General features: G+C 37.4%; 2 protein-coding genes across 4 annotated transcripts in view; both read right to left on the bottom strand.

The window, feature by feature from the left end:
* LOC306854588 (rab5 GDP/GTP exchange factor-like) overlaps nt 1-9,410 on the bottom strand; it is a 48,122-nt gene extending 38,712 nt beyond the window's left edge. For 2 of the 3 annotated variants that reach the window (XM_079392731.1, XM_079392732.1), the window contains exon 1: nt 9,254-9,410. In XM_079392731.1, the coding sequence (XP_079248857.1) occupies nt 9,254-9,283 (30 nt within the window). In that variant the 5' untranslated portion in view covers nt 9,284-9,410. Of the gene's footprint in view, nt 1-8,443; nt 8,492-9,253 lie in introns of those variants that run through there. The other variant, XM_079392733.1, reaches the window with a different exon arrangement.
* Nucleotides 1,706-2,864, bottom strand: LOC306853747 (uncharacterized protein; the record flags this gene model as incomplete). The annotated part of the gene is made up of 3 exons (XM_079391394.1): nt 2,603-2,864; nt 2,222-2,347; nt 1,706-1,965 (listed from the first exon to the last, which is right to left on the bottom strand). The coding sequence occupies exons 1-3, from the start codon at nt 2,694-2,696 to the stop codon at nt 1,706-1,708; spliced, it is 480 nt and encodes a 159-aa protein (XP_079247520.1). The 5' UTR covers nt 2,697-2,864.
* Nucleotides 9,411-13,615: the final 4,205 nt, after the last annotated feature.

The following is a 13,615-nucleotide window of genomic DNA, read 5'->3' as shown; positions in this document are numbered from 1 at the left end:
CCATGCTAATACCTGCCCGAAAAGGTCAACATAATTTTCAAGCCTATCCAGGAGAATGTAGGCAGCAAGTTGTACACTTGTATTTGTTAAGTTCTGTGAGTATCTTCCTAAAACAACAATATAAATATCAGTCAGTCAGCACATAATTGAATTAACTTCATAACTTAACAGAAGCTTCAGTTTACTGTCATTAGTATCATTCCTGGCATGCAAATTGGGTTGTTTGTGACTCACTATTCTTTGTAAAACTGCCTAAAATAAAACTGCCAATGCAAGTTTTATCCACTGTTTTATCCACTGCGCCATCACCACCCAACTGCCAATGGGTGGTGATGGCGCAGTGGATAAGACACATGCCTTTGGTGTGAGAGACCCGGGTTCGAATCCACTGTGAGACACCAATGTGTCCCTGAGCAAGACACTTAACCCCTAGTTGCTCCAGAGGCGTGCGACCTCTGACATATATAGCAATTGTAAGTCGCTTTGGATAAAAGCGTCAGCTAAATGAATAAATGTAAATGTAAGAAACAGCTCTGAAGGATCTAAGGATCCTCAAATGCTAACTGTGTTTTGCTTTAAGAGAGCAACCATACATTTATATTGTTTTACTTTCTTTCTTTTATATTAATTTATTATTCATTCATTTATCTTTTAATAATTTTATTATGTATTTTTTTATACTATTTTTCCATTGTTATTTAGTCTTCTTATGTGTGGCTTCAAGGGCTATTTGTCTTCGTGAGTAAGAGATAAGAGAATGTCTTCTTTTCAAAGTTTTTAATGTCACAGGATGATATTGTAAAGCAGTAATTTCCCATTGCTATTGTTTGGTATGTAGCATCTGCTTATGATCCTTGATGGTCATTAGGACTTCATGTCTTAAGAGACCCTTTTAGCCTTTTTACATTTGCATATAATTCACAGCCTGGCCCCACATTCTACCTTTATATGGGTGCTAAATTTCCAGTGGTTGTCCCCCCACTGTCAAAAAGATGCTAAGCAGAATTGACTATCTGTTCTCTCCATCGGACTTCAAACACATTCCAAGGGAACTAAATGACCCTCGGTACCAGGCCTGGCTGACCAGTGGACTACCTCCATGAGTACAACACACATAACACACTCATAGAGACATTTCCTTTATTTAGACCATACTTAATCAGCTACAAAGGTATCTGGTATAGGCATGTGTTGTTTGTATGTTTCCTTATTATATTAGCCTAGTGACCACTCGTTATTTGTATTAGTAAGCTGTAAACACTAATTTTCAAGTGTATGAATGGATCTCCGGTTTAATATATGTTAGATGTTTCTTTCTTGATATCAAAATGATCTTTATATAAATCTTTAATATAGTCTGGGGGTACATGTATTCGATCAGATTTTATTGAAGCAAAACACAAATACAAAAGGTAAAAATATAAACAGAAACCACTCTAAAAATGCAAGTGTGCAAGTGTACCTTGTGCAAGACCTGCACAATTGGCTGATATAAATTAAATTAGTGAAAATGTAAACAGCAAACTTTAAACAATGTGCACATGTATGTAGTGCACAACGGATTTACAAAAGACAAATAGAACAAAAATAAATTTTAAAGTAAACAGAAGAAACTGTTAACAGTGTGCAGACATGTAGTGCAAACATTATCAAAAAAACAAACACAAAAACACAAAAGCCTATGGCATTAGTCGGCAAGAGAGTTCTATTCCCGTCGGCCACTCATTGCCTGTACAAGCATCCCCATAACATTGAGGAATGCTTGATTGAAAGCAGCCGTCTGAGAGTGTTCCTCTGCCCTCAAGGCCGCTTCCTGCTCCCTCGCTTGTCTGGACTCTTCAAGTGCCATCTGCAAGTGGCACTCCCTCTGGGCACGGTTCAGCTCCTGCTGCTGAATGTCTGCCACCTGCATCTCTCTTAATACCGCAAGATGTTCCTGATGGTGCAGGCTCCGTTTCCTCCTGCCTGGACCAAAATGAAGAAAATAGAGTTAAAATTGGGAGTAATTATTTTGAAATGTGATTTTGTATAAATTAATTTATGAAAGAACTGTACAGTAACTGTACAGTAACATCCTTAAAATATCTACCTTATCACATTTACAGTAGCTACCAATAATGTATTTATGGTAAGCAACAGGAATTCATGAGACACGGTATATAATGATATATATCCTATTTGTACATATTATGATATATGAAATATCAAATTTGTATTATACCTGTTACCACACGCTGCGGTGTCGTCATGCATCTGGAGGTTGATGGTGATGGTGTTGGCGGGCGTGGTGGAGACGCTGCTAGCACCGATGGAGAAAGTGCAAGTGAATCAATCGTGGACAATGAGTCTGAAACGCAAAGTTTGTCTAATTAGTTGGGAATGCACAAATTACTGCAACACACCAAAAAAAAACAAAAAAAAAAACATGAACATCATGAACAATAGCATGATAACCGCTGATAACTGTTAGCTACTAGGACTTTGTGCTTCATTACGCTATGATTTTACAGTGAAATTGAGAAATAAAATAGGAATCGACGGTCAATAAAATCAGTAAATTAAGATTTCAAGCGTTATATTTAGATAACATAACACAACGTACCATCCTCAATCGTGTCCTCCAACAACGGCGTGGCCGAGTCCAGGGCACGCTCCCTCCCATTGCTCGTTGGGCTACCTCCGTAGATTGCGTCCATTTGGTCGAACCACTTCCATGATCGTCTGTTTGAACCACTCCGGCTGTTGTGGTCCTTTATGCTTCTGTAGTCGCTCTTCAGTTTTTTAACTTGTCCCTACACTGTTTGTAAGTCCGGTGGTAGCCGTGTGCGGCCAAGAGCTTAGCGACCTCCTGAAAAACTTTTTCATTCCGCGTCGCCCCATCAAGCTCTCGCTGGATCCGCTCCTCGGCTATCAACGAGAGGAACGTCTGTACTTCCTCAATAGACCATGAAACAGCCATTTTTGGTTGATACAAAAAGGTGCGTTTCTTCAAACAAAAAAGTTGCGTTCAATCCTTCGCTGACTGTGCTGATTTAAATCTAGCGGGTCTGAATGAATATATAATTGATAACCCGTTATGATTAATTATGTTCATCTCACTTTGAGCTAATTTGTTACAGGTATAATAACACTTGTTGGATTTGTATCTTTATGTAAATAAAAAAAAACAATTCAAATAATGAAATTTAAATGTATGTAAGATAGTTACAAAAAACCCTTGAAATTGTCCATTGATGAATGAAAGAGATCCTTGTAATCCTTGCATGCAGAGAAATATAAGAGAGAGAAAAACACTAATCCAAAATAGTCCATCCAAGATTTACACCAAAGTTTGTTCTTAATACTTGTGCACCAAATCCAATAGGATCCACAAGCGATGCCAACAAAGTTCATGAATAGAAATCCATTTGATCTCCCATTTCACGAATAACCCAGAAAGCAGTCAATAATATGTATCAAGAAGTCCTTTTTTCTATAAATACAAAGGATGACTAACATTAGCAAACATAGCCTCATAGCAAACATAAATGCACTCATACTGAAAACAATAGACATTGGAACAAAACAGACCTAAAGTGCATTGAGAAGAACCAAGTCTATTACAACAGGCAGCACAATCCTGACAATATGTGCATTTTGCCTATGTCTGCTAAATCACTACTTCTTTTCCTATTGGTCTCTGGAATTGTCAGTCTGTGGAAAATAAAGCAGATTTCATTACATCTATTACTAGTCACTCTAAATTCGACCTCATGGCCCTAACAGAGAACTGCATCAAACCAGAGGACACTGCCATGCTTGCAGCCCTCTCCAATAATTTTTCATTTTCTCACATCCCCCGTCAGTCTGGAAGATGTGGAGGTTCTGGTCTGCTTATCCCTAATGATTGGAAATTTCATCCTTTACCATCTCTGGGTATCAACAGCTCCTTTGAATCACATTCACTTACTTAAAGTGTCACCCACCCTCTTAAAGAGCAGGTCATGTGGGTTTTCAAAAAATAATCTGTTTTGCAGTTTGTAACGTAGCTATCCTTCAATGTAAACAGTCTGCAAAGTTATTAATGAAAAACGTGCATGATAAATAAAGATATTGTCTCTCAAAAGAAAGAGTCGACTCTGAACCACCTTAACGAGTCGTCATATTTTAGAATCTTCTGCCTGTTACCGGTATATGTCACTAGGCCCTATATTTGCATAATCCCACCTGCCCACGAAATACGAACACTCTGATCTGCCCACAAACACATCCGCTAGTTAGTGTGTTTACATCATGTCGAGAAGACGTTGTGCTCTGCACTGTGTAAGCAAGTTTGTATTGTTGATAAAAAAGCAGTGGCATGCACGGGTGTTGGGGGGTGGTGTTGAGCAGTTGGGCCTTGCCCTTTCATCGCCGATGGAAAAGTGCCCTGGATGGATCGCGACGGAACCACAACCTGTAAGTACAATTGATACGTTATGTTTTCAATTGAGTGCTCAAAATATCAAGTTTTTTATATTGATTTTTTGTGCAAATATGTGTCACCATCACTTGGACTTTGTTTTCATTCATCCCATGTGTCCCTTGACCTAGTTCCTGTCTCTTATATTGTGTCATTCTGTTCACCTGTGTCTAGTTTATTCAGTCATTACCCTCATTTGCTTGTGTATTTAAGTTTTTTCATTTTGTTCAGTTTTAGTTTGTCGGGTCTCGTCTATTGTATACGTGTGTTTCCAGCCCTTGTTGTGTGGATTAACCTATGTAGATTTATTAATGACTGTTTACCATCATCTTCATCTTTGTGCGTATTCATTTGACACACCGATACATGACAAAAGACCCCTGTGTCCCCGCGTTTTGTTTCTGTTTGTTGAAAGTTTTTCTTTTTTATTTATTCATGGACAATCCAACCTTCCTCCTCCTCCTCCTGCTGGAGCAGGGGAAGCGATCTCTCGAGGACCATACCAGACTGTTTCTGGAAGTGGCTCATCACGCCAGCCTCCCGGACGATGCGCTCTGATCGTTCTACAACGTGAGCCTCAACACTGTGTCATCTGTGTTGTGGGATCGCAAAGTTTCTGCCAGTCGGTGTCATGGCTGGAGTATCCCTTGTCTCCGCCTGCAGCCTCTGAGTCCCAGACTCAGCCCTCGGCCCTTTCACCCTTCGATGCATTTAAACCTGTTGTAGGACACTTTAAAAACTTAACTTTAAAAACCATATGACCTGCTCTTTAAAATCCATTTTGTAGTTGTTTTTCAACCCCAAGGTCCGCTAGGAAACTTTGTGAAGGAGATGGTTGTGTTGCTCTCAACCTTCCGTGAGGATGGTACTCCTCTGGTTATGTTTGGAGACATCAACATCCACCTAGAACCTCAGGCTGCAGGCTTTCAAACTCTGCTTGCTTCTTTTGATCTCAAACGTGAGTTGACTGTGGGTACTCACAAATCAAGTAACCAACTGGACCTTATTTACACACATCACTGCTCAACTGATCATGTGCTGCTCTAATGCACACCACAGATGACTTCCTCCTCACTCTTACCCTCAACATGGTTCCTGACACAGCACGTACTCCTCCACATGTCACCTTTCGACATAACCTACACGCACTCTCTGAGCTATCTGCTATGGTTTCATCTTAGCTTCCTCCCCCTAAACAGTTCTCAACACATAATGCTAAAAGTACTACTGACATTTTCTGCTCCACTCTGAGGTCTTGTTTAGACATAGTCTGCCCCATCTCTTCAAGGCTAGTCCATACCACCCCTAACGTGCTTTACAGGTGCCCTCTTATACTTCCCGGCACTCTGCTAATGACATCACGGGCTGTACGGTCCAGTGGATTTGGAGTGTTTTCAAGGCGTGATGATGGATAAGAATAAGGTTTATGCAGTACTCAAGTGGACCACACCAAACACCATCAAGAAATTACAACAGTCCCTACGCTTTACCAACATCTAACCTCATCTTCATCAATTTCATTAGAGGCTTCGGTTCGTTATGGATAAGGATCCTTATAAGGATTTGTAAGGATCATAAATATTAAATATTTTAAACAGGGTTTGTACAAACTTTTAAGAGTGAAATTCAAATTAATTAATTTCATATGTATGTATGTATGTGTATGTGTGTATATATATATTTAAACAGAAGAAATTAAAATATAAAAGACTACTCATTATAATTAATTGCTGTAATACTTGGTAACTGAGAGGGCTCATTTTCAGCATGTGTTTGAGAATAACCAGAGCACAGTAAATGAACGGAAATTTAATTCTCACAGCCAGATGAGTCTTTATTTAGAGCACAACCTCCATATGCCCTGAAAACACATAAAAACAACCCTCAGGAAAGACGGCTTCACACAGTGTGTCTCATTATGGTAATATAGTCTATGATAATATCGTAATTGTTGTTTCAAAGATATGGAATCTGACATTATCAAGTATGTCACTAACTTTGCAAAAACAAACAAGAACACCTTAAGAGCACACTTTCACTAATGTAGCCAAGTACACTGCATTTCAAATGACCCTGAAATTCAAGACATGGGAGCAAATATGCGCTTCTGAGTTTTTGTCATATATTTCTACATGATATAGTCAAAGCAACTGTATGTATTTGTAATAAACTAATTTGTTCAATAAACAAGAAGTTAATACTGTGAGTTACTTTTTAGACACAATATTGTTAATATTATCTGTTTTTGCTCTATATCACCAATTAAAATAGTTCCAAACACGTCGCAACAGAAGTGTTTCATTTATCTGAACGACATAGTTGTAATCAGCCATTTAAATTAATCGGTTGAATAAATGATTCAATGGCTCAAACATTAAGACAGTGACTTGCTGCCACCTACTGGCAATTTTAGTTTCGTATTTATCATTTAATTTAAAAAAATATATATTTCAATGTTCAAAATATTATTTTTTAAAACAATCATCTCATAGCATTATTTATGCAATCTTAATTGCAGTGCATGTAAATGCTGATTTAGATGCAGCTTCTGTGCCACTTACAAAAAATAGATTTTGTTATTGATTTAATTTAATTGATAACAGTGTCTTATTATTCTAACTGAATTTATTGACTGAATGTAAGAATTTCACAAAAGATGATGCATATATTATAATCCCAGGTGAAAAACAAGTGCACTTCCATAATGTACTTAAAGTGCTCTATTTTCGCGCACTAATTTTGTACTTAATATACTAAAAATAACCCTTTAGTACTTCTTAAGATAAACGTAAGATCATCTAAGTGTACTCAAACACCATGAATATGAACTAAAATGCACTTTTAACATACTATTTTTGTATTTAAAAAATGCATTTAGCTACCACTTGTAGTACACTTGAGTGTACTAGTGTATGAAAGATGGGTTCAAGTAAATAGAAAATAGAGCACTTTAAGTACATTATGGAAGTGCACTTGTTTTTCACCTGAGAAGGTAAGAAAGTTGCCCTTATAAAGGTAAAAATGCCCCAGTAAATACTTATACTTGGCATGTGTTGCCCCTTGATGAAAAAGTCACTAAACAGACCACTGCACAGAATATGAAAAACTTTGGGAAACCAGCCAAGATACCACTACAAAAAAAACTCTAATTATCAGTATCAACAAAATCACAGAGAATATTAAAACATTTTTCCTTTGTCAATATCATACACCCCTATATTGACAGAGAAATCAGAATCAATAATCAGTAGTCTTCTGATGTATGATGTCAAAAATCAGGGATCAGAAGACTACAGAGAACGGTTCGAACTGCTAAATGGATTATTGGTGCTCCCCTGCCCACCCTCCAAGAACTGTATACATCCAGAATAAGCTCAGAAAATCATTCTGGATCCCTCACATCCAAGCCATCCCCTTTTTGAACGTTTGCCGTCTATCCGATGCTACAGAGCACCAAATACCAGGACAGCCAGGAACAGTTTCTTCCCTCAGGCAATCTACCTTATGATCAACAGTTAAATGTTCCCCCCCATTGTACAATAAAAATATGTGCAATAACCTTATATTTATTCGTTACCACCTCCATCATAGTACATCCCTACATCTTATTCTATTCTGTTCTGTTCTGTTCTATCTATAGCACAACTGTACATACAATTTATTTTACTTTTTAATTTATTTTTAATATTATTATTTTAATTTATTTGACTTTTAATTTATTATTCTATTTTTGTTTATTTATATTCACATGTGTGTATTTTTTATTCTCATCTTATTTTTATTGTCTGTGTGTAGTGTCTGTGTACTGGAAGCTTGTGACACTAAAACAAATTCCTTGAATGCGCAAGCATAATAAAGCTCTTTCTGATTCTGATTCAGAAATGAAACTTGGGTCGATGTAAACAATAAGGCTTTTTCATTTCACTTGTCAACACACTGTAGCATCACAGCGTCTGACAGACTACAGAGGGTCAGTTTTACCCCTCAGGCAGTTCAGCTCACCTTCATCATGACTGTGTCAGCACGGGATGAGTGATGTGTTCATTCACACACTGGACACCTGCAATGTGTCACAAATAACTGGATACTAACAGTGGAGCAGTGCGTTGATGCTGGTTTGAACCTGAAGTGAACTAAAAGCTAAAGCCATGTCAATACATGACACACAACAGGACAGAATCCCTCTCATGTCCTCTGTTTGTTCAGTGATAGCTGGTTAATGATTACTGTGCTCAACTCAGATCACTCCATTTAGAAAATCACAGAGTTAAAGCATCATTTATCATATAAAGATCCAGTCGATCACATCTGCTCAGTGAACTTTATGATGATAAATCAGTTTTCTGCTCTATGACACAATCATTACTTTTGCTGTATATGCAAACGAGCCTGTACTTTGGTCATCTACACGAACACAAAACCCTTTTTATTTGAATAGTTTCAGTCTCACATGTTAACAGCTCTTCTTACGAGCAGGTAAACTCATGAAGGATGATTTCTGCTCCTGTCAATCACCGCCAGTCTCTTTCAATCTATTCAACTCAAATCAAGGAAATGATAGTCTATCCAAAAGTGAGTGTAACTAAGTGATAAAACAACTCGTTTCCGTGCTCATCTCATATTCACACATTAAATACAGCTGCTGCACAGCAAACATGAGCCATCAACACTGCCGATCTGAGTGATTCTGAACAGAAATCAATACCAAATCATCAAAGAAAGAAAAAACATGCTCGTTGTCGTCAGTATGAATTATTCTTTTCTGTCCCTCCTCGAGCATCAATATAAAGTTCAGCCTGACTGAATACTTACATGTTTGAGCTCTTGTGTGCGGTCCTTCATGTTTCATTTAGTCAGTCCGACGCGTTCACCGCTCGCGGAGAAAGTCTGTGACGCACGCGCTCACTCCACACCACACACACACACACACACACACACACGGACAGAGATCATCAGCAGGAGTCCTGCAACCTTTATTTACTGCTTCAGCACGCCTGCCTGTGTGTTCTCCAGTGATCCCGAAGCGAAGTATAAAAAAGTTCAATTGTTGCATCACCAGGTTCAATAATCAATATCCAGAGAAGCATCAGAACCAGAATGAACTTTATTGGCCAGGTATGTTTACACAGTAGTCTAACTGATTACATGTAGTCTCAGTAATGTAATTAGATTCCGAAAATTAAGTATTTATTAGATTAAATTAACTACATTTTAAAATACTCGTAATCAGACTACAGTTACTTTTATGGATTACATGATTACATATTATTTACACAATAGTAATAATTTATTGATTATCCATAATTCCATAATAAGCGCTTTGAATGCCCAGAAAAGCGCTATATAAATGTAACGCATTATTATTATTATAATAATTCCTCTTTTCCATCTTTTAAATGTTCCTTTCTAAAATAGTCTACTGCTTGGACATTCACACAGAGATCAGTCAGGTGCTACATTGTATTTGACCACTGCATTTACAAAAATCATTTCAGGTTTAATAAGAGTTTCATTGCATCAACTACTGATGAACACAATCATTTTATTTAAATTATCGCTCAGTCGGTTATTTTACCATGTATTAATTTGGAAGGCGTTTGTCTTTCAAACAAATTAAAATGCACAAATTCACCATTTTTTTTGTCACCTGATCATCTATATTTTATTTGAAGTACCCCCGAGATTGGAAAATAAATATTTTAACAATGAAATATCACATTTGCATGTTCATGCTTCTGTGACGTTCATGGTCACATGACATGCAGATAAAATATTTCATTTTTTCAGTGTTTTATTTTGATTCATTTTAAAATTGTTTTGATGTAACATTTTTATTATATAAAAAAAATAGCTTTTCAATAAACTTACAAATCCCCTGCAGTTCCCTCATGAACTCAGTTTGGGAAACCTTGACATAATATAATGTTTAATTCACTTCTTGTTGTTGAAAGCAACAAATGGAATATACTTTCTTACTCTTATTTTATATCTATTTTAATATCAATATGGTACAAGATTATCCTATTTAAATCAATGCAATAAACAAGAGAGGTCAAAAGTAATCTAAAAGTAGTCTGATTACATTACCTAGAATGTGTAATGTAATGGATTACGTTACTAACTACAATTTTGGTCATGTAATTTGGAATCGGTAAGCGATTACAATTTGTAAGTAATCTAGCAACTCTGGCAATATATTAGTGTCTTAAAAAGAAATGCATAAGTTAGTGCATCTGTGTGACAAAGTCACCTCAGACACCTAAATTCATTACATAACTTGTGTTGTTCGTTCAAGAAAGAGATGCTGAAAGACGAAAAACGCCATTCGTTTGTTCCCTCTAAATGAAAGAAATAGTGAAATTATCGCAAAGAACCATCAAAATGATAATTGTTGTTGAAGAGTTTGGAAAAGATTAGATTCAAAAAAGTCTTTCTCCATTTCTCTTACAGTTTTATTTGGTAATCTCCAGTGTTGGGAAGGTTAGTTTGGAAATAATAAGGAATAGGTTACAGATTACAATTTACCCTAATTAAAATGTAATAGGCAAGGCAAGGCAAGTTTATTTATATAGCACATTTCATACACAGTGGTAATTCAAAGTGCTTTACATAAAAGGAAGTGAAATAGTCATTAAAAATAATAATAAAAACAAAGAATTAAAATAATATGAATCACAACAATAAAAACAAAATGATATAAACATTGATTTAAAATTAATTTAAAACAGTTAAGAATAGAAAATGATTATACAAAGTGCAATCAGTTCAGACGTAACACAGTTAAACAGATGAGTTTTGAGTCTTGATTTAAATGTGGCTAATGTTTTAGCACATCTGATCTCTTCTGGAAGCTGGTTATACTGCGGGCCGCATAATAGCTAAAAGCAGACTCCCCTTGTTTTGTGTGAACCCTTGGTGTTTCTAACTGACTCGATCCTAATGATCTGAGTGGTCTGTTCGGTTTATATTCAGTGAGCATATCAGCAATATATTTAGGTCCTGGGCCTTAATCTTAATAATCACCTCAGAGATCAAACTCTGGGTAAGATCAGGGAATTAGGCCACTACGTGATGACTGAATCATCAAATCAGTTTATCTATTTGCAACTGTTTTTATAACAAATGTGCTTCAGAAACACACAGTTACAGCAGCCAGAGAAACATTAAAGTTAAGAAGTCAAGGGTCAAGAGCCAAACTAAAGCAAGTGCTTTCCTCCATAACGGTGACTTCAAACTGTATTATTTTCAATAAAACAGCGCTTCCTGGAGGCTAAGTGAGGGCTGCCCGTGCAGGGCCAGTGTTAAGGGCCCAACGTTTTGCCAATGAGCAAATTCTCAGGGGCCCTGCGCTGGCAGCCCGTAAAGGGCCAGTGCAGGCTTGTTTGCAGGGAGGTTAAAGAGCTGGCTGTCTGGTGTAGTCTTAACCTGGAGCTTAACACGCTCAAAACAGTGGAGATGATCATGGACTTCAGGAGAAACCCCCCTGCTCTCCCCCCACTCACCATCATGAACAGTACCGCAACAACAGTGGAGACATTCAGATTCCATCTCTCAGGTCCTGAAGTGGGACATTCACATCAGCAGAGGTTGTACTTTCTTCACCAGCTGAGGAAGTTCAACCTGCCACAGGAGCTGCTGAAACAGTTCTACTCTGCCATCATTGAATCCATCCTCTGCACCTCAATAACTGTCTGGTTCAGCTCAGCTATCAAATCTGACCTCAGAAGACTACGGAGGGTAGTCCGGACTGCTGAGCGAATCATTGATCGAACCCTCCCCACTCTCCAAGAACTGTACTCATCCAGAGTGAGCAAAAGGGGTGGTAAAATCACTCTGGACCCCTCACATCCAGCACACTCCTTCTTTGAACTGTTACTGTCTGGTCGACGCTACAGAGCTCTGACTTTGGAGCACTGAGCAACAGTCCAGTTCTTTTTCTCCACAGCCCAGGTAAGACGCTTCTGACGTTGTCTCTGGTTCAGAAGTGGCTTGGTAGCCCTTTTCCTGAAGACGTCTGAGCGTGGAGACTCTTGATGCACTGACTCCAGCTTCAGTCCACTCCTTGTGAAGCTCTCACAAGTGTTTGAATCAGCTTTGCTTGACAGTATTCTCAAGCTTGCGGTCATCCCTGTTGCTTGTGCACCTTTTCCTACCCAAATTCTTCCTTCCAGTCAACTTTGCATTTAATATGCTTCGATACAGCACTCTGTGAACAGCCACATCTTTCAGTAATGACCCTCTGTGACTTACACTCTTTGTGGAGGACGTCAATGTTCGTCTTCTGGATCATTGCCAAGTCAGCAGTTTTCTCCATTATTGTGGTTTCAAAGAACGAGAGATACGCTGAATTTATACTGTAGGGATGGTCATTAATTGAAACTCAAATGTAAATATTCTAATATTTTGAGAAACTGATTTTTGACTTTCATGAGCTGTAAGCTCTAATCATCAAAATTAAAACAAAAAAAACTTTTTAAATGTTTTACTTTACATGCAATGAATGTAAAATATATGAAAGTTTCACTTTTTGAAATAACTTACAAGAAAAAATGAACTTTTTCACAACATTGTAATTTATTGAGATGCACCTGTAAATCATAAAATGAAATAGCTCTGCAAAGATTTGATTTCAAAAACAGTATCATAGCTATGTCAGGAAACACTGGCATCTAACAATTCTTTGAGGGGGAAAAAAGCATATACATACATCCAAAATAGGAAATAAAACAGTTATCGAATAAGCATGTGTCCTATTCTGTGTCCTAAACTCCTGAAACATTGGTGTCTCATATTTTAAAGCAGTCAATGCAATTTGGGAAAGAAATCATACAAATCTGTGTGTGTGAAAAGATTAATATGTAACCCCCTTTGTAATCGTTTGTAAAACATTTTATGTCATGTGCTGGTTACATAAATCACACGACGCAGAAGTAGAAAAGCAACTAATGTCCTTTAATAACATATCCTCAGGCAGGAACATCACAGGAAACCAACACAAGCAACTGATGAAACGGCAAAACACATAACAATGATTTTTTGGTGAAGTAAATACTACATAAATGTAATTTCTACATTAATTTAGTTCAGGCAAGAATGAAAAAATTAAACTTTTTACTTAATTTGTCACCATTGTTTAGGTTCACAAACTGATTCTTGATGTCTGTGTGAGTCTGC

This window comes from Barbus barbus, assembly GCF_936440315.1.
Source record: "Barbus barbus genome assembly, chromosome: 34".
Lineage (NCBI taxonomy): Eukaryota > Metazoa > Chordata > Actinopteri > Cypriniformes > Cyprinidae > Barbus > Barbus barbus.
Note: the sequence above shows the minus strand (reverse complement) of the source record. Positions and strands in the feature narration are given on the sequence as shown.